A 21636-nucleotide genomic window follows, 5' to 3' on the forward strand; every position below is an offset into this window, starting at 1 on the left:
GCGCTGCACCTGCCGCGTCGGCCAACCGCGCTGCACCTGCCGCGTCGGCCAACCGCGCTGCACCTGCCACGTCGGCCAACCGCGCTGCGCCCGGTGGAGGGTTTGCAGCAAGGGCAGGAGGAGCACCGCCCACCGCAGCGCCTGCAGCACCAGTGGCTCCCGATCTCACTCCCCTCATCGCTATCCTTCTGGCGCGCAGCCTGGCGCCTGTTTCATGTGTGTGTGTGCCTGTGTTCATCAGTCTTCCCGTCTGTATTCCTAACCCATTTTTCCCATTCGTTCCTCTATGTGTCAATGTGCCTGTGTGCGTGTTTGTGAATGTCCCGTGTAACGTGTCTAACGTCTTTTCCCCTATGTTCCCAGGGAGGGTATTCTAGGCGGTCCGTGGCGGACGCTTCCCCGAGGGCAGTCACCTCCCAGACGCAGGACTGAGCGCGTCGGATCCGCCCATCGTCGTGGGTTCGGGGCACTCGGTCCTGTTGGCACCCCGGGACGGGTAGTGCCCTTGGAGGGGGCGTCTGTCACGTTGAGGACCCCGGCCCCTCCCTTTTGGGCGTGTGTAAACGTTGTCCACGTGCTCTGTCTGCGTTTTCGGAACTCCGTGGTGATAGCTTTGTTGTGTGAATAATGTGTCTCACCTGTGAATCGTCTCGTAATCACATGGGGCTAATGTGGTCTGTCTATTTAATGTGCGCTCGCGCAGTGTCCTGTGCTCGTCGTTGTCTAAAGTCTACACGTTGCTGTGTGTGTATATCTCTGTTCTCTGTGCGCTATTGCGCAATATCTGTGAATAAACTAAAAGTGACGTCAGTCCAGAAGGATTTCGTGTCTCGTCCTTCGTCCAGCCCCGAGCGTCACAGCAGAGATAAGAATGAGGTCATATAACACATGGTTTCATCATGCTTCATTTGTGTACTTGCTTGGATTTGTTGCAAATAGTTGCTTAGGTAAATAATTAAAAAAACGGGTGGCTACACTAATTCTATTCTTCAAATTCTATGAAGATTTTCATACATTTAAGATGCTGTAGTGTCCACACTTGTGGAAAATTGTGCATTACACACACACACACACACACGCACAAACACGCAAACATGCAATTACATCTGTGTTAATCTCTTATGATCAATCATGTAATTACATCTGTGTTCATCTTTTATGATCAGTTGTGAAATTATTTACCTGTTATATTAGATTCTATGTGGTTAATAATCTACAGATTAGCAAAGCAAAAACTATGCCTGGAGTTTTAAAGGATATCCTTACACAAATCTGTTTTTGGCATGAATAGGCGTGTTTATTTTTTCATAAATATAACAGTACAGAGAATAATCTGAAAACATTAGGAGAGGCTTTGAATAAGGTTTTACACAAAAGCATTAATATGCTCTCACAGGGAAAAAAGACAGGAGCTCTATAATTATATATATAGAATATATAGTTCTGTATATAGAACTCTATTCCATCAGATTCCCCTTGACATGAAAAGCAGGAAGGGAAAACCTTTAGTACTGAAGTCCTCAGCACTCTAGGGTTCTGAATCATTATGAAGTTGACTTCACAGCATAATCTTAAACAACACCTTATTATTATAATAATTATTATTATTAATAAAATACAGCCAACACTCACCACAAGACCCATTCAGTTATACCCAATACTACACCAGCCCACAAGAGAGACACTGAAATGCCCATCTGTGACTAAAGGTCAGAACACATGAAACTGTTTAGTAAGTCTTACAAGAAGCAACCGGTTAAAAACTGTTTACAGCATAATGACAAAAGGGATTTGACATTATTGAATCCTTAAATTGAAGTATAAATCATGCATATTATAGAAATTGAGGAAAGAAACCGAATCCCATTTATAATCAAACATTTTTTATAATAAGCATATGAGTTCCGAGTCTTTTTATCTTCTTCTCTCAGGTCCCTCTTTCTTTAAAAAGATGAGAGATAGAAATCCCCAAAGTGGCACAGTCTTATGGCACTAGCCTCCAAAGATATCCTCATGATATCTCTTCTCAGCCTGCAGACAGAAAACATGAAGTTACTTCACACACACATGCCAACGTCCTCTAAACAAAACACCTTGTTAAATAACATTCATAATGGGGTCATGTTTGTTGTCAAGCTCCCATAGAACGACACTGTTCCCAACATCACGTTGGACTGCTCAAAGTGAGGAAAATACCGCTGTACTTGCATTTTTACAGTTTTATGCTAATACGGGGTCATAACTAACTTAGCGCCAGCACATTTGAAATGTCAAACCCCGCGCTACAATGCTTCAAACAGCTTGCTGCATACTTATTTCTGTCAGCAAAATTAACAAATGGCAATAAATGCATGTGCACCTAACAAAATTAGTAAGATGTGGAACCAGCTAGTTTTAATGCCTCAGTACAGCCTAAAAATGAGAGAGCGTGGTGATCATGTGCCTCCTTCCGCCTCCTCCACAGCGTTATAGTGTTGTGTGAGCTTTGTGGAGAGCTGTAGTGATTGTCAAGAGAGCTGTTTCAGTGGAAGGTTTAGCCTTGTAACGAGACTGACGGGTTCTTTCTCTGACCCTGCCTCTTAAAGATGTCTTGGACAGAAATTTGAATGGATTTTTGTTAACGGAAATAGTATGAAATGTGGTAAGCATAACCTTAAAACAAGAAGATCTGATAAGATCTGCAACTGATTCTGCTCCATATGACTTTTTTGTTTTAATACGACCTTTGAGGGTAAACCCATACAGGCCTATGTATTACAGGAACACCATGAGCGATCACCTTTAGCTGTTGCAGATATTCCTGAGCCTGGGTGACACTTATGCCCAGACGACCAACCAGAATCTCCTGTATGGTGTGAGCAACATCCCGGGCCATATTAATTCCCCCACACACATACAGGTGTCCATGGCTTTGATAGAGGACCTGCCAAACTTCCTCACTAAGCTGTTTCTTCAGAACATCTTGAACGTAGACCTGCCCCAAAAGAGCAGAGGTTAAGGGCAATTCTGCTTCAACATGTGGAAAATGCATAGCAGAGATTTGTTGTAATTTCTATTAGTAATGACACGTGGGCGCATAGTTACACCAATTTCTGCACCATCTACTGAACTTAATTCTAAAGCATTTGACGTGAACACTTTCACAATATTCATCATCGTGCGATTTAGTTACTTTGTTGTTCCATGGAATATAATGTAAGCAAAACCAATATGTAATTATACACAAAAGTTTAAGTTACTCTGTCAGTTGTGAGAAGTCACAGTAGAAGAGCAGACGGTACCTTAGCTTGGCCAGGCTGGCGAGAATACGCTACAGCGATGCTCTTCAGAACGCCTTTCGCTTTCATGTCAGAAGTTTCATCTTTATACAGGTGATCTGTGTCTGCTGCACGGCACCCAAACACCAGTATCATTGGACCCCCTTTCAACCCTATGAGCAAAATTCACACATCCTCAGGAAATCAACTTAATGGACACTGGGTAACCAGCAGACTGCCTGTGTAGGCGGGCAGGCGAGTACCTGTCTTGTTCATGTCGTGGAAGCGCTGTTGCCAGAAGCTCCTGAAGGGGGCGATGCCACTTCCAGCCCCGATTAGAAGAGAAGGAGAATGTGGATCCGATGGAAGGTGGAAGGCTTTGCATCTGAAATCAAAGAACATCTCAATATGTCAAACATTAGAGAAGGTACTCTGATCTTCTGTTAACCCCCTACATTTTAAGAGCCAATCAATGTGTTTCTCCATCTTGTAGCTAGATACATCAGCATGTTCTTTGTTAAATTCACAGTATTTACTGTACAATGTGCCTCATGATTATGAACTAAATGGAGTTTTAAAGGGTTGAAGCAAAAGCAAAAGATTCAAACTTGTGGTCAGTACCCATGAACGAAGCAGGGGACCACTTGGCCTTCTGTCATGGTGTCGAGCCATGTGCTGCAGACACCGTGGTGCAGAGGACCGTTTCCATCTGGTAACGAGGACAAAAGTGTCTCTCAACATTGTTACACACCAAGTTCAACAGTCATTGTTTTTGAGTTGTATTTATGCTGAGTGAAGGGATACGTGATGTGTGTGTCTTCTTTTTTCACCCTGCGTTCGGTAGCTGACCACGGACACGGTGAGGTGGAGCTCGTGAGGGTGGAGGTCTGGGGAGGAGCTGATGGAGTAGAGGCGGGGCTTCAGCAGCGGAAGCTGACTGAGCAGGAAAGCTGCAGAGAGCTCCAGGGAAGGGAATTCCTCCAGGACCTCCAGGAAGTTGGGCCTACGGAACGCCTTCCAGTCTGAATAAGCCTTCAGGTCCTGCAGACAGACGCCATCACATGAACGTCTAATAATGACACATTCTGCTGATATTAGAGATGAAGAAAAATATCATCATTTATTGAAATGAAATAGCAGACAGACGTCACAGCCTCATGTTCATAGGACATATACAAAGAACACTTTATATACACCTGTATATAGGACAAACAAAAAAAAAGCTGATTTTCTATTGCTAACATGTGCATAAATAAAGATTCATATATAGGATTACTATACACTTTCCTTACTTCCTAGATTTAAAGTGACCCAATTTTAGAACTTTGGAAAGTTTAACAAGACCAGTTTTTTATATCTCGGCAATCGTCTACAGTATGTACCCAACTTGCTGTCTACCTAACAGGTTACCTTTGACAAAGCCAGCAGACGCTGCTGGTCATCTTTCTGCTTGGTCATCTGTGACAGTTTGTGCAGGAAGCTCTGTGAAGGGGGTGTGGTGATATCCAGAAGATAAGTGAGAGCTTTGGACAGAGGGCATGCCGGAATACGCGAATCTGGGCTCCACTTGTCATTCCCTGAAAAATACCATATTCATTACCGAACAGAATCTCTCAGCATATTGACATTGGCCACACTGAGCAACCACTGACCTCCCGTTGACTACAATCTTTTTTTATAAAAAGTTACAATGATTTATTATTGTTTGACAAAAGAGGGAATATTATTACCAGGGCTGGAGACAAACAGGTACTCGAGACAGAGACTCTGATTGGTGGGAGGTGCATTGGGGAGGTGCTTCAGAATGCCAGTCACCAGCTCAGGTGAGTTCTCTGGGAAAACGCCCACATGATCCCCTGGAGCGTAATTCAGAACCTCTTTCCCTTCACCTGTCTCTAGCTCTACCAGTATAGTAGAGCGTCTGCAAACAAGGATGGGGGGACAGGGTTAAGAAATGCCTAGAGATGTCAGAATGGTGTGACATTTTCCAAAAGTAAAGTGTCTGTGGCAGTAGAGAAGGTACTGAGAGCAGACCTCGACTGAGAGCTGTGTAGGTTCTTCCTCCACTTCAGTTTCATGGGAAATACAGTCTTAGAGTGCACTGCAGAGAGAGCTGTGAAGATACACAAGATGTCTTCACCACCACAATATTTTCCACTGATTGTTTTCCATTAAAATTGCACTAAAATTGCAAAATCACTGCAAAGATATGCTATATTTTTCATGGGGTACCTGGGATGCGTTCAAAGACACTGTTGTCAGGCTGCACTCTGTATTTCAGAGGGTCCCAGGTCTCAGTTAGACTCGGATGTCCTGAGAGTTGGACTTCAATGCCAAACTCCTTACACACAGCCTACAAGAGCAGACCGAGAGCATTTTCAGACCCAAACAAAATTTGAGTGTTTCTTTTCAATAAAAGGTGACGAGAGCCTCACCAACCTGGAATGCTGTGCAGGCCCATGCGGAGAACGCCTCATCCTGACCATTGAGCTCATCTCCCTCCCCTGTGGAAGTCACACGCTTGGCTCCCAACTCTGACAACCTGGCATCCACAGCATGGGCGAAGGCACAGAAATGGGGGTACATGCGAGAGCCCAGACCAAAGACGCAGTACCTGTGTGGAGGAACGTGATCACATCCTGTGATTAATCACACATCCTGATCTAAAAATAGATTTCATTCACTTGGTATCTTATTGGACCAACCTGATATTGTTTCTGAGACTTTTCATATTCATCAGCTCCTTTTTGAAACTCTGATAAAGAAAACAAAAATAATTACTTATGAATATAGTGAGTCCACATGTCCAATTTACTTAACCCATAATTAAATTCCAGCCCTGTAAGAGCAACTTACTAGTACTGAGCACATTGGTGCATACCTCTCCATTTCCTGGACTGTCTCCACTACCAAAAGTGCTTGTTACCACCAGCAACAGGTGCTCTTTCTCAAGCTCAGAAACATTGTAGTCATCCATGCAGAGTAACTGTATGGGGAAACAAATGCTTTGTATCCGTTTCCTTTTCAAAATGCTTGTATCAGAACATTTGCTACCGTTTCTTTACCCTGGGGTTGAAGGCACAGCTGAGTATGGCCTGCAGCTTCTTGGCAAAGGACTGTGATTTCCCCGTTTCAGTAGCATAGAGGATGGTGCAAGGGACTCTGTTCTTCAAGGCTCTTTGCATGAGCATTTGGGAGAAAACAACAGCCCTGGAGAAGCAGGATTCCAATTGGTCAGCGTTGGCCATGAATAGTCATGAAGTAATATGCATAAAGGGAGTTTAGCATTATGGTAAACTTTAGAACCATGTGATGCTGGCTTACTTAGTCAAGGCGTTGAAGCTGATTATTTTTCGCTTCTTCAGTGCTTTTGTCTCATCTCTCCACACATGTGTTAGCCAAGGATCAGTCTGAAAACAACAGCAACAACACACTAAGACAAGGAGAAAACATGTAATGTACACCGACATACATTTTGACCCACGTGTCGAAAGAAATTAATGAAATGACTAGGGCTGTCCACGACCAAGGATTTTTTTGATCGACCAATGGTCGTTATTTACTCCGACTAATCGACCCCCCCCACACCCCCCCCCCCCCCCTCCAAAAATAATTTCCCATTTTGACCGGGATACACATTTGTGAAGTTTTATCTTTAATGCCGGGCTGCCGCATCTATGCGCATTTACCACTAACGCCAGGAGTAACCTTGTGTGACTAACAATGTTTCCTGGTTCATCTAAACACTAGTTCGGTTATCTGCTCAGTTCTTCTCCCAGTCGAAGAGTTCACGGCATAGTCGTGTACAAGAGCGACCCTTTTCCCGCGGGGATTCTAAACTTTGCCATTATTTCGCTGAGTCGCTCTGCTATGTTAGCAGCTGTGTGGGTCACTCCCAAATCTTTAGTTCCTAGCACGAATGAATGCAGTCGGCAGTTATCAGAAATAAAATGCGCTGTGACCGTCATACGTTCCATCTGGTTAGTCCATATATCCGTTGTGAAGCTGAGTGCTTTACAGTTTTCGATCTTGCCCTAAAGTGTTTTGTTTTGCTGTATTTGCTCTTAACCGCGTGCGTCACTGTTTCACGTCTTACCAGGCTATATCCGGGCTCGAGGCATTCAATTAGATTTTTAAATCCCTGACCACTGACGATATTCACAGGTCGCATGTCCAGCGCTGTCCTTGTCAAACAAATCACCAACGGTAAATTCGTGTCACGTCTTCCTTTGTCACGCCGTTGAAATTAAAAGTCCCAGAAGCCCTTTGACGAGACGCAGCTTTTTTTCCCTGCGACCAATCGACTAATGGAATTTGGTCGACTAGTAATTTTTTTGGTCGACCAACGATTAATCGATTATTTGCCGTCAGCCCTAGAAATGACTTTCTTTTACTTTTTATAAGCAATGGCTTCAATGCTATGCTGCTCATTCAGTAAAATTAGCATTTCCTAACCCCATTGTTCTCTACCGGATAAATCTTTCATTGATACCTGGTAGTAGAAGAAAGGGGAGAGGGTGTAGTTGATCATCTCCTGGTGGAACAGAGGGGTAAGAGCGCCAGACATAGGGGGCACCAGCCAGACCCAGTCAGAGGGGCAGCCCCCACGCAGACGCACTTCATTCTCCAAGTGCTGCATGAAGGACTCGGCAGCTGTGTGGTGGTCGCTGATGGTCACCTTGTTTTTCTGCATCACAAGACAAAGTAGCGTGTGTGTGTGTGTGTGTGTATCTTGGCCTATGCTTGGTCACTTGCATCCTGCCTCTTCCTCTTCTCTCCAATCTTTACAGTGATGTTGTCCAATTCACGGCATTGTAAATCCATTGAGGTCGTACCTGGAAACTATGAATTACTGCAATGTTGACGGCAACCAAAGCCTCGTCCTTCCACAGTGAGGACAGCCTGTGGGTCTCCAAGCCCATACGTTGACCAACGCGCTACAGAAGAGAAGACATAAGAAGCAGAAATTGGTCTCAAAGTTCTATCGTAATCCAATTCCCTGTACCAAATGGCACTCTGTAGTATTGTATACATGGTTCAATGGACTTTTCAATACACGTCATACTGATACAGTGATCAAGCCCAATAATGTCACCTCTAGAATGTTGTAGCGCTGGCGATCAGAGAGATCTCTCACGCCGATCTCAGTGCCCATGTACCAGCCATTGAACGGGGATCCTGTGAACTCCAGACCTCCGATCTCCAGCATCATGTTGGCCACCGCAGGCAGGGTGTACCATTTGATGTTCAGCTCTTTGAACCAATCATACCTGGACAAAAAGAATGGAAAATAAATCACTAATCACTTAGTAATAAAATACCATTGTCAAACTGTGTGTGTGTTGAATTGAAGGAAAGGTCAGTTCATTCTCATGAGTCAGTGGATTCTTGTGTTAATGGAGGAAGGAGATGTTCTTCTGTGTTAGGACGAGCTCAAGTGGAGTGTAAGCTATGCGAGATCATGAGAGATCCATGGAAGAGCTTCAGTGGTGTGTGTCAACAGCAAGGACAGAGCAGAATAAGCCCAAAATTGCCACTAGAATTAAGTGTTATAGAAGCTTCACTAACAAAACTCTTATTCTCAGTGTCCTTGAAGCTCTCTCTCAAGCGTGTTTACCAGAACTGCAGGAATACAGCATAGTTTTCTTTGAGCAGTATGGGGTCACTGAAGAACATAATGTATTATGACTATGTGAAAGTTTGGAAAGTTTTTACAAAAATGCACATCACTGAAGATGCTTTATTGACAACTACTACTACTCAAGATGTCAGCATGCATGTCACGTACTGAGGATGCTCCATGTGAACCTCCAGCACCAGCTCAGGGGGGATTTCAAACAATTCAGGATCCTCCCCGTTGGCTTGCAAAACCAGTGGCACCACATCAAACTGGCCATATTTTGGTGTCCATCCAAGCTGGATACAAATCTGTGAGATTACAGAAATATGATAGTCCAGCAGTGAAAACCAGTTCATGGTACAAATTAAGTGGTAAAAATGCACAAGAACAAATTACCTATTATAAAATACATCAACAAAGCAGTGATTAGCAGAGTGCTGACTTGTGGATACCTTTGTGAATTCCACATTAGCAGGGTCTCCTACTACACTGCCATCCTCCATCTCATAGCCAGCATATCTTACCAGCTGACTGTTCCAGACACGGAAATCATGTTTGCCATCAGTTCTTTGAGGAAACACCGTAATGGCTGATCTGTATATGAAGCAAATACAACATTTATAAATTTTCACATACAAATGTAACATTAAGTAAATCACTGGAAACGGATACCGGACAACAAAACAATTAAGACTGAAAACCAAATATTTACAATTGGCAATTAAGACTGAAAACCAAATACGCACCTTATGTTTCCTTCATTTGTGGCAAATTTGATATGAGTACACAAGCACTCAAACATTTCCTTGGCGGTTTGGCATTTGCGACCATCAAATACCTGTGGAGGAGAACATCTCACGTTGGTGTTCATGACTAATTACAGTTTGGTAGTTGGAAGTATCAGAATGAGCTAAGCGTTTCTACCTGTAAGTTAGACCACTGAATCCGCCCAATGCACCTTGGTGCGTTCCTCCATGCCAGTTTGGCTCCAAACGTGAGTTCTTCTGTGGTGAGCTGATAAGATCCTGTAGCGTCTATTTCCCGAGCAATCTCATCAACACGAGCCAAATGCTCTTCTGTTTTGGAGCTGCATTAAAGGGTTACAAATGAATGAGCCATTTTCAGTAAACAGAGAACTATACGTATAGCTGATGCATTAGTTATAAGTAGGGGTGAGGCATAGATTAATTTTTTTAATCTAGATTAATCTCACTGAAATCTTGAAATTAATCTATATTAAAATGGCTCATATGCGTGCTACCCAAGTAATGACTAAAAGTCAGTTTTTGAGATAGGATTTCTTAATACAGAGGGTGCATTAGACCAGGGGCTCATCTCCTGTTTCCAAAATGCATCAATGACTGCTTGAGGAAGCTGTTCTACTTTGATACTTGAAGAAAAAAACATGCTCAATAAAATGTAGGCTACTCGTGTTCAACGGTTTATTCAGTTAAACATGAATTTGTAAGCCTACATAGCCTAGGCTACTGTACATTAAAAGGGGTTGATAACATGTTTATTCAGCTAAACATGATATTTGAAATGTAAGCCAACATTTAGTACATTTAACCTCACGGACGTAATTTGGGGGGAACTTTTTCAAAAGCCGGTTTTGGTCCTCTGCAGTTTTAACGGTTAAAAATAAATATTTAAATAGCGACGAATCTAGCGCTAGGACCATGCAGAAAACGACCGCTCCGAGCTCCGCTCCGGTAACACTTTACGTTCCTAAAAATGAATTTTCCATGATGCAAACCTGGCGACTTCGTGGTTGCATCCATGTAAACACACGTACGATTTGTAATTCACAGGTTTGAAAACTCGTTCTTGCCCCCTATTGTGCAATTTGGTTAGGAATACAGCCGAGCTAAACGATCAGTTTCCAGCCCAACTATAAGAATAGATTAACGGCGATAATTTTTATATCGCCCGATAGAGTATCAAATTAACGACCGCCGTTAACGGCCCACCACTAGTTATAAGCCAAAAGTATAATCTCAAACAATGCTTACTTTTTGAAAGATTTGTAGTACTCGTTGATGAAGTCAACAGCCTGAGGGAGAAGGTCGCTCGGTGCAGGTGGAGCGTCAGGCGGGCTCAGCTTTAAAGTTTTCGGAAACATTACGGAGCCTTTGCAAATATCTGATCCGCATGACTGATTCTAAAACGTCAAAAAAGGCAAATGCACACTTCAAACCACGAAAATAACACCAGTCGGCTAAGAATAGCAATAAGATGTAATCAAAACGTGATGCTATCAAAAAGAAAGTCAAGTCCTATTAGAAGGTGGGATGTAGACCTCCACCCAGTGTGAAGACACCCACCTTCACTGTTCTTTGAAATAGCGAGTCTTTGTATTGAGATCCATTCTCGTAGTTCCGCAGGTTAACTGAAAAGGGACATCGACTGACCCTATTCTGCGACAACTATGGAAAAAATATACAACTGTAAAGCACGTTCATTTGTTTTTTATTTTTTATATCTATGTTTTCTTATTGAAGTCGTATGTTATTTTAGCAGTGTTCACTGACCTCCTTTAGTTCGGCCGGACGGCGTCCTTTAACGTTATCTTGAAAGAGATTCTTCCCCATATCTTATTACCGGGCGGTTTTCCGTTAGGATTAATATTCGGTTTTGTGTTAGCCAAAGTTTGTTAAAAAGAGAATCCTAAATAAACAAATAAATAAATGCAGTAAATAAACGTATAGTATAAGAAACTCAGAACTTATTAAAATATCCAGTGTTTACCTGTTATTGCTCTTTCTGTGTCTGCTTTGTAGTGTAAAACGTTACAGGTTTTTATAGGCTGTACCTGCCTTCAAACGACACCTGTGTAGACGTCATCCGCGCGACTTTTTTTTAGGGGGGGTACTTTTGATTCGAACTCTTAAAAAATTTAAGCTATGCAACGATTATGTAATCACAAATATATACTGGTTTTACACGTTGTTTTTGACGTCTTTTAGTTTTACTATTATAAAAACATTTTATAAAGTTTATAGAAGTCACACTTTTCATATTATATTGACCATAGTTTAAGGTGATTTCCTAATAGACAAGAGCGCAGTGCCAAACAGTTCACAATCATGTTCCAAAATCATAGGCATCATAAATCACAGTCTAAATTTCATGTTAAAGCACCAATGGCAAAAACTAAACAAAATCACAAACAAAAACACACACACACAACATGAGCAAATACCTCAGGGCCAGATATGTGCTTTAAAGAACTCCTACAGTTCTCTAAATTGAGGTGTCCTCAAACACCTGATAAAATGGAATAAGGATGATGACTCTACAAGCAAGGTCCAAAGATGAATAGTTTTTGGAGTTTTAGTAAAACGCATTGTTAAAAAAAAAAAGATATGATCTGGAGGTTCTGTGCAGCCGTGAGAGAAAGCAATTCCACTCAGAAATGTGTCCATAATCACAACATCCAAGCCCAAAACAGCAAAAATACTAAACTATCACAGGCCAATTCTTCCTGTTCTGCTCACAAATCAAGTTATTCTTCAATCTAAGAACGACCCCATTTCTTTTTTAATATGTAGTGTTATATCCCCCATCCATCCCCTCTCTCTCTCCTTCTCACTGGGAATAATGGGAGTACCTACTCAGACCCAGTTAGGTGAACAGGTTTGTACTCGTTTTACAGCATATTTGTGCAGAAATCTTTGATGAGGAGCCAAAATATCTCTGGCCCTGTAGGAGGCTATTGTTCGCCAAGTGGTCGTCCCTCCTAGTCAAACAGGGTCCTTTGTCAGTGTTGTGTTTTAAAGTGCACGAAGGGTATAAATTGGTACTGGAGTGTATCTGACTCATTCTGCTCTGTTGTTTTATTGATGATTGTTTGACATGCATATTCTTATCTACGATTTCAAACCTAGTTTGTAAATTTGGAATCACCTAAATTTAATAAGTTGTGCATGTATTAAATGTGGGGTTGGGATGGATAGAATGCGGCCGTAAACACCACGGATGATGCAAACCTGAGATACATTTATTTTCATTCCATTTTCCATGATAACATTTTATTTGTAATAATTTATTCACCTGTAGGATTAAACGCATGTAAGGTAAAGTGTCTCGAAGTAGACACAGATTATGTGTTTATTTTGAATAGTAGATAGTAGAATAGTACGGGCAGTCATGGCCTGGTGGTAGGGAACTGGTCTTGTGACCGGAGGGTCATGGGTTCGATTCCCAGACCTGAGGCCATGACTGAGGTGCCCCTGAGCAAGGCCCTTAACCCTCAATTGCTCACTTGTATAAAAATGAGATAAAAATGTAAGTCACTCTGGATAAGGGCGTCTACCAAATGCCATAAATGTAAATGTAGATACTAGTACAACTGGTAGACACAAACTCCATGAGCAAATGATCCGTTTGTAGGCAAATAAACAGAACTAAATTCGGATGGTTTCTAGGACACTTGCATCCTTTTGAATACTGTTACCTTGAACCACTGACTTACAATGATCAGTGTTAAAACCACTGTTAAAGTGTCCAGTTCATTTCAAGCCTGGGTTTTATCTCAGAACTGTTTCGTGTTGGAGCTGCATGGGCTCGGTTCATTATGACCTGGAAATCCCCGTTTTGTGTACTGAAATGAGAAACAAAAATTAGTAGCTTGTGATTCTTACTCGTTGACGTTATACACATAGACGATTGATTATGTCTACCTTAGCTAATATCCAGTCAGCATCTGAAATAGCCTTGTGGATTATCAGGCGAATTCTTTCTGGATCCTCTTCATCTGCGTGACTGTTGTAACTCTGCACAAATGAGAACGTGACTATTGTAACTGCACAAAGGAGCACGTGATTATTGTAACTCTGCACAAATGAGCACGTGACTATTGTAACTCTGCACAAATGAGCACGTGACTATTGTAACGCTGCACAAATGAGCACGTGACTATTGTAACTCTGCACAAATAAGCACGTGATTGTTGTAACTCTGCACAAATGAGCACGTGACTGTTGTAAGTGTACAACATAAGAAGGTGATGAGGTCGCAGGTCTGGCTACATTGGTCAAACTGCAACTCGGTGCAGGTCTGCAGATGGACCTCAACACATTACCTGCCTCACGGCGTGCCGGTAGTGCTTCTGCATACGCGACGACGGTAAGAGTTTACAACATCGCAGCAGGTAACGGTAGAGCTGCACTGGACTTCGCACCAGTTCAGATCCGGGCAGTGGTGGCATTCTTCGGGCTTACCTGGTTTCTACAGTGAACATACAAACACGGTCTTTAAAAAAGCACAAACATAATCTATAAATAACAGTACAAATGTCCTAATTAGCCCTGGGATATATCGACTTTGGTATATGGCATTTTGTGTGTAGCTACCACACTTTGAAAAGCGAGGTACAAACTGGTGAATCACTTCCTGTGTTCGACTGACCCTTTAAAATTTTCAAATTAAGAGCCCCATTTACATCCGTGAAGAGAAAAAGAAAACAAAAGCTAAATAATTAATCATGTACCACCACCATTAATTATTATTAATAATAATACTAATAGTTGTAGTATAAGTTAGTGGTAACTGCTGTAAACACATTAGAATTCACATTAGTTTTGGGGGGAAAATTTCTAGCAATGGGCCCACAGATTACTTTTGATTTTAAAAGAGAGAAATTTAATATAGTGCTGTTCCTTCTGCCTCAGCAAAGGTTGTGATTGGTGATCAGGCCGCTAAACCCAAATGGATCTTTTGTCATTTTCTGGATGGTGTCTGGACAGGTGTCCAACTCCAGGAATGTGAAGCACCAGGTAATTTCATCAGTGCATGATTGTTTAAAAGCATGGGAAGCCCAGGCCCACCAAAGTAGCGCTTTGCTGACAGGGTTTGAGGGCCCAGACTACAGAACTAAAAGCTGCACCTCACTGGGAAGTACCTGCCCTTATGCAATAATTAGCCTATAAATCAATGACAGTTACAGCTTTCAGTAATTATTATTATATTCTATTTTCCCTCAGTGGTAATGTAGTTGTAAATTATCAATTGCAAAAGTTTTGTTTATTAATGGTTATATAAACTTTATGGGATATTAACAGCATTACAGTATTTTTTATAAAAGAACATGAATTATATTGTAAGAATTGACAAGCTTATTCTTAATAGTAATGTCAAATATAATATTGTTTGTTAATTGGAACATGTTCTTAAATTTTTTTGGCATCTTCATTGTTTTATGTTGAAAATAATAAAAATAAACAGTGTAGGTGTGTTCAAATGTTTGACCGGTACTGTATGTGTTGGTCCTTATTTGACACAGGTACACAGGTTCTAAGTATGTTGTTGACAGAGATCTATTACACCACACCCTGAGACTCCCAGGATGCTGGTAAAATGTCTGCCTGAAAAAGATTACATGCTCATTCACTCCTCTTTCAGGCTGTAATTTAGAGCGATAGTGATAGCAGTCGTGACAAGACAGTGATGTCGGACGGTTGGCCTGCAGCTATGACTGATTCACTCACTCTCGGCGCAGGTCTAGCTTTAAAAGGTCCAGGCCAGATGAACTTTCACAAATGCCTTTATTTGTTCTATATTCACTGAGTGCTCTGTTCTCAACAACCGTATCAATCCGCAATCTCCTACGGATGACATTGGGCCGTATTTCTGCAATTAAATGCAATTCCTCTCAACATAACGTACTTGGTTATTGTCATTAATATTGACAATATAATATCACTTTGTCTTTGATCAATGTTTTCGTGTTTGCCTGAGTATTTTCACTTCCAACCCATTGTTACAGTGGCTCTACATAGATCCATATGCAGTATGGATCTATATGGTTTCATTTATCATATGTCCTCATCAGTGGCTGTATATAGGCAAAACTACTTGAACATAATGCACCGGAATGATCAAACACTTAATCTGTGGCTTGCCATTCAGAATTTGAGAAACATTCTTCTGTAGATTTACACTTTTTAGGCATTGAGAGCATTGAGGCATCTAGAAGAGGGGAATATAGTGATCATAGACTACTACAGACGGAGGCTTTCTGGATTTATGAATTAGATTAATAAATCCAGAAAGGAGCACAGAGAACAGCATTGTGCTGAGATGGCTGCTCTATTTCCTTGAGTGAGATTCACCACGGTTCTCACAATATATTCTTTGAACATTCTGTTGGATTCTTTCACTTTGATAGTGTATGGCCTTTTTTATGTTCTTGAACTTTGTGGACATTGCTCTGCGCACCTATTTTGAAATGAATGGTGAATTATTTGGAGCAAGTGTCATTCTGACCTCCGCTTCCAAATTTATGAACAACTTATTAAAAATTAACAAGTGAGTAAATGGGAAAAAAATGTGCAGTTAACTCCAATACCCTCTGAACACCAAGATTCAGTTCAAATCTAAACTAATTTCAGAAGATATTAGAAGAGTAGTTGAATTTCAAAAGACTCAATAAATATTTCTAAAAATGAGGCTTTGCTTCAGATCACAGTTACACAGAACATTTCAAATAGAATGCATCTATCACATAATGTACTTGGGAGTTGGCTAAAAATTATGTGTTAAAAGACATGTACCAACACAATCAAATAGCCCTAGGGTGAATGCTAAAGATGACACCATTAGTTACACACACTGAACAGAAGAAATGGACCATGCACCAGTGCTACTGTAAGGTTTTCTGACAGCTACTTGGACGTTCCTGGATCCAACATCGTTCTCATTCTCTCTCTGAGGTTAACAATTGTCTTTTGAGCAAACTGTACCAACATTGTATTTGGATGAAAGAAAACACTGAATACCAAAACCCCACAGTCTTGTCCCGTCTCAAAGCTGAATCAGCCTGACTGCTGTCTGTCCCAGATGACTGGAATGTTCCGGATTGTACCTGAAATTACAACAGAAGGTCAGTATGTCTCTGTTTAAATTAAATCTGAAAAGGCTATGTAAGTAAACAAGAGAGTTTCTAAAAGACGGGGAACACACTGTACTTACACCTAAATGGTGGAACTAACTACTTTATATATAGTAAAATCCTGTTTCGACTGTTTGTATTGTAGAGTCTTTTAGTCATTTGCGGTTTCCAGGTGTAGACTGAAGACCAATCTTTCAGGTGTAGAAATATTCAAAATTATTAAACATTTCCAGAGGAGCAGGATGTTTTGGACAGGTGACATTCATCAGCTGTGCAACCAAAATGATTCTGAATTGACAGGATGAGGAACTAGATGATATAAATGTAGATTAATCATAGCATTAATTTCATGTGGTTCCAAAAGTGTAGATCAGATCTTATAACTACAGGTCAGTTAAATTTACTCTCTTTAAATCAAGCAGGAAAATTATACCACAGTTAGCAGCTACATTCAGAGAATTCATAAACATATTGAAGGAACAGATAATATTAAAACCAAAAATTAAAAAGACACAATTCTGACCCGAAACGTCAGGATTTAATCCATCAAGTGAATTCGACTCATTTTCAATTCATGGCTCATACTAAAAATAGGAAGTTGACGTTGCTTAAGAAAACTAATGAAAACGTTACTCTTGGGCTGATTGCTCAACTACTCCAGAACAAACTGTTGCAACAAAAGGTCTAAAGTTTGTACGTATAAGGCCGGCGACAGCACGGCTGATCTACAGTAGTAGAATCAGGGAGGATTCCTGCTGAAATAGCAGGATTAAAAATGGCTTGAGTGGAAGACTGTAACTCTGGAGTGATGTCAGAGGTTGTAAAGGTCTTTTCTCTAAACAAACAAAAAAAGCTCAGCTGGCTTTATAACGTCACCCCTTTTGCTTAATTATTTTAGGGCAGAGTATTATTCCTTTGGTGATGAACAAATTTCCCTGAGATGGGATCAGTAAAGTCTTGTCTTGTCTTAGATTAGATTTTTAGGCTTGTTGAAGCTTTGAAATGTAAAACTTTCACTGACTATATAAAAATCTAGTGTTTCAAATGCAGGGGGAAATCTTCAGTGTAATCAATGAACTTCATTCCTGGAAGATAATTCCTGCACCTCCTTTTGGCTCTACATGTTCCTGCCCAACCAAAATTATATCTCAGTTTCTGGATGCTCAAGCCTTTATTTGCTCAAGCCTTACCTACATATGTTAAAGACTCTTCATAGTTTCTACAATGCCTTGAACGCCTAAAAGAACAAACGTTACCTGCCTTGACATTAAATGTTTCTACGTGGTCATTCCTATGGAAGATGAGAGTTTAGTTTTCTTTATTCAAGACATGAGAGGAACTCTGCCACACGTATTCTCTCGAGACTGTGTTAACTCTGTGGGGACTCTGAACCACTTCACCTTTGACCTTTGAAGTAGAAGAACTCGCTGATGAGGGTGGAGCTCTTGTTGTTGGGAGAAACACCGTAACGTTTGCATCAGGTAATCACTCACAGGTGTGAGTGACTCTCGCCAATGATTTATTCGAATATTAACAAGCTCACTCGCACAGGCGTGCTTCCATCTTTCGCTCCCGAGGCCCTGTCCCACCCCCCACTCACATACAACAACTTAAAGGAACATACAACATGTATGTACATACAACATACAACCCGAGGCCGCCTCCTTGGCCTCCCGGGACTCTGAGGGGCAGCCGAATCTACAGGGCTTTGAGGCAAGAACATCTCCTGCTGGGAGCCCAGCTGTGCAGGCGTGTGGGGACTTTGCACCCTTCCCTCCCGGAAAAGGGATAGAGAATGTCCTGTATAGGCCATTCTGTCTCTGTGCAAGACCACTTTCCTGCCTCCAGGGGGCAACTGCACAATATAAACCACCTCCCCAACCCGTTCCAGAACACTGCAGCGCCCCATCCAGTTTAGGACACCGTCCTTTCCTTCTCTATTGGCTAAAGGTCCACGCCAGCTCTCCTGCCAGGAGGTGCCTCCATCTAGAAGTGGTATCATAAGTCCTCTTTTGGCCCAGTCCCGCCTTCCCCAGCTGATTCCCGGCGTAGGAATGTGCTGACTCCAGCTGACCTTTTGACTGCTGCTGACCTTTAAGCCATGAGAATGAGAGGGAGATGGGTGTGCTGAGGTGAGGGTAGCTAACTGCTGGGCCAATGTCTTGTTAACCCTCCCCACCAGGCCATCATTCTGAGGGTGGTGCGGGTCTTCTGAATCCCAAGACGTTCGCACATGGCAGCAATCAATCCTGGATTCAAAATCTCACTGGTTGCTGTTCAAGCTGGGCACAGGACTGATCCAGAGTTCCCTTATGGGAGGAACTGGGGTCACAGCTGTGGCAGACACCCTCAACATCCCTCCTGCTGACCCCAGTAGTAGCCTTGGTGACACTGGAATGGGCGGAGCCTATGCCTCCATGGCAAGCTTCCAGCACAAGCCGACCTCCGTGACCTTGCCACCACAACCTGCCCTCTCTCCTCCTCTGTGTCCGGGTCCTTCAACGCACGCTGCTACACCCCTTCGCTCAGTCTCGGAGCTCCTCCAGCCAGCGAGCCACTAGAGGGCAGCGTGGTCGGTCTTGTCAATGAACAGTGCGCCACAGAGGCAGTACTTAAAATGCCTCACCGCCATCATCACGGCCAGGAGCTCTCGCCGCGTAACACAGTAGCGCCACTCACTCCTACTCAGGACCCGGCTGAAATATGCCACCAATCTGTCTCCAGCGGGCCTGGCCTGCGACAACACAGCTCCCAGTCCTATGTTACTGGTGTCTGTGTCCAGGACAAATGGCAGATTGGGGTCTGGTGGGGCAGGAACGGGGACTCTGTAAGGACCCAACGGAGGGTGTTGAAGGCCTGCTGGTGATGCTGGGTCCAGCTGTAGTCACAGTCAGCCCCGTCGACAGGGGGGGACAACCGGGTCTGTTGTCCCGGGCCCCAGGGCCAGGGGGGCCCATCAAAGAGCCCAGCAATTTATTTTTTATTTAAAGTCTATAATTTTTAAATAATCTTGAAATCTTTCATTAATATAAAATTCTGTACTCAAAATAAACTCAATGGCTAAAATATATATGTTTTTTAACCTATCTGCATATTTTCCATTAAGTGCATACACCCCCGCATCCCACTGGAAAATGGTTTGATCCAGCACCGACCGTAACCGGCTGGTACCCGCACAACAGCGGGAAATACAGTGGTGGATAGTTAAAGTAAATACAGAAATCTGGAGCGCAGAAAAGAAAGGAAAACATTTACCTGACGAATTTTAATGTTGCATTGTGTTCCAGGTTTGAAAAGTGCTGGAATTTAGGCTAAAGTACTTGAAAATGCTTGAAAGTAACTACTTCGTTTCACAACAAATAGCTGTCTGACTGAACAGTTCTCGTGAAGACGTTAAGATTGGGCGTTTTGAAAATAACCATTAAATATTGTGATAAAAAGCGAATTATTTCGAGTATATGTATAAATATTTAACTTAATTAAGTTTAACGTGCTGGAAAATATTGAAATGGACCTTTAAAGTGAAGTACAAGTGCTTTAATTCCACATTATAAAGGTGTATGAACCCTGCAAACATGACTTTGTTCATTGCGCTGAAGCGCGTCGCGCGCGAAGTTACAAAAGTCAAGAGGTGCACGACCTCGCGAATGGACAGCGCGCGAGGCCTTCGCACACGGTCGGTGCCACTGCGATTACGTCATTTTCGCGCGAACCCTCGCGCCGCTCGCGACGCGTCAAGTATATAAACAGTCAGCTGTCAGAAACAGCTTTGATGTGTGGCTATATTATATACTATATGACCTAACAGAAGGATTGTCAAATGACGAAATTCAAATGACGTGCGCCGGGGGGGGGCACATTAAACTTTCTTGTCCCGGGCCCTAGCAAGACTGTCAACGGGCCTGGTCACAGTCCTTCTGCAGCAGGCAGAACTGTTGGGCAGCTATGGAGGAGAAGTCCTTCACAAACCTCCTATAATAGGAGGCCAGCCTGAGGAACCTTTTAAGCTGAAGCTGGTCTGTCAGAGTGGGCCAGTCCTTAATGGCTATAGGCTAGTAAAACGGGATCATCCAATGCTAACCTCTTTCATGGACTCACTGAGAAACTCAGAAATTTTGAGCAATATACTGGACCTGTATGCTTATAATTTCAGGGAAATATTGATGACATTTTTGGTATTGCTACATGCTCATTAGAAGAGACCCAACTGTTCATTTCTTCATTCTCCAAGATCCACCCAGTCCTGAATATATATGGAATATAGCACATCGTGACATACTGCAATAACCTTTTTGGATGATTCAATGAAGTCTGGAAAGTCTTAAAATTCCACCATCTATTATAAACCTCTGATTCGTATTTGCAATACATTCCTTCACATTCCAAGGCCTGCAAAAACTCAATCCCATACTCTCAGCTACTCGGACTTAGAAGACTTTCTCCAGAAAAGTAAGGAAATAGCTACTTGAATATCTGCAGAACTTTGCGACAAGCCTATCATTATGTTGAAGATGGTATCAATAACCCTATGCCTTCGAAACATCTCAAAGCCAAAAGAACAAGTGTATGATTGTTAGTTTGTAGTAGTCATCTCAAACACTTTACATTTTTATAACTTGCTAAGATTATAAATAACCTTATCATGCTTCATACCATGGGCTCATATGTTTTGATGTTCCATCTAATCTATTTATGTGTCATGGGCAAAGAATGGATAGAAAAAACGATCGAAGCAACTGAGCTTCCAACTGAAGCTTTTAATTAAAGTAAACAAATGTAAATAAACTAGTGCTGTCAATTCCAGGTGCCGCGATTAAAAGTCCTCACCAGGATTTTGCTCAGGCTTCCTGGATTGTGTTGATTCCACT

General features: G+C 42.2%; 2 protein-coding genes across 3 annotated transcripts; both read right to left on the reverse strand.

Annotated features, from left to right (window-relative positions):
* Nucleotides 1–1293: 1293 nt before the first annotated feature.
* On the reverse strand, nucleotides 1294–11544 carry LOC143477740 (nitric oxide synthase, inducible-like). Its single transcript, XM_076976475.1, is given in 25 exon segments — nucleotides 1294–2031; nucleotides 2780–2974; nucleotides 3282–3430; nucleotides 3521–3642; nucleotides 3879–3966; nucleotides 4088–4298; nucleotides 4668–4834; nucleotides 4988–5178; nucleotides 5292–5370; nucleotides 5490–5610; nucleotides 5697–5871; nucleotides 5963–6012; nucleotides 6139–6243; nucleotides 6323–6467; nucleotides 6582–6667; nucleotides 7750–7944; nucleotides 8093–8194; nucleotides 8353–8527; nucleotides 9046–9185; nucleotides 9330–9471; nucleotides 9624–9715; nucleotides 9802–9964; nucleotides 10890–11038; nucleotides 11202–11303; nucleotides 11409–11544. Coding segments are annotated over 25 exon segments (3321 nt in total). The 5' UTR covers nucleotides 11469–11544; the 3' UTR covers nucleotides 1294–1914.
* Nucleotides 11411–14268, reverse strand: lyrm9 (LYR motif containing 9). 2 transcript variants are annotated; one of them, XR_013121629.1, is made up of 4 exons: nucleotides 13961–14268; nucleotides 13560–13652; nucleotides 13352–13480; nucleotides 11411–11544 (listed from the first exon to the last, which is right to left on the reverse strand). XR_013121629.1 is itself a non-coding variant. In XM_076976474.1 (3 exons), the coding sequence occupies exons 1-3, from the start codon at nucleotides 14084–14086 to the stop codon at nucleotides 13412–13414; spliced, it is 288 nt and encodes a 95-aa protein (XP_076832589.1). In that variant the 5' UTR covers nucleotides 14087–14268; the 3' UTR covers nucleotides 11938–13411. The 2 variants fall into 2 exon arrangements, 1 of the variants encoding a protein (XP_076832589.1); XM_076976474.1 differs by lacking the exon at nucleotides 11411–11544 and having other exon boundaries at nucleotides 11938–13480.
* Between the last annotated feature and the right edge of the window lie 7368 nt (nucleotides 14269–21636).

The sequence above is a fragment of the Brachyhypopomus gauderio genome, chromosome 16 (assembly GCF_052324685.1).
Source record: "Brachyhypopomus gauderio isolate BG-103 chromosome 16, BGAUD_0.2, whole genome shotgun sequence".
NCBI lineage: Eukaryota > Metazoa > Chordata > Actinopteri > Gymnotiformes > Hypopomidae > Brachyhypopomus > Brachyhypopomus gauderio.

What these genes read in the sequence shown, in the direction of transcription:
- lyrm9 (XM_076976474.1), bottom strand. Translation starts at nt 14,086, where the DNA reads ATGCCACCACTGCCCGGATCTGAACTGGTGCGAAGTCCAGTGCAGCTC. An exon ending in ACCGGCACGCCGTGAGGCAG is followed by an intron (nt 13,653 to 13,960) that starts GTAATGTGTTGA and finishes TCATTTGTGCAG; the next exon opens with AGTTACAACAGTCACGCAGA. An exon ending in CTGACTGGATATTAGCTAAG is followed by an intron (nt 13,481 to 13,559) that starts GTAGACATAATC and finishes TTCTCATTTCAG; the next exon opens with TACACAAAACGGGGATTTCC.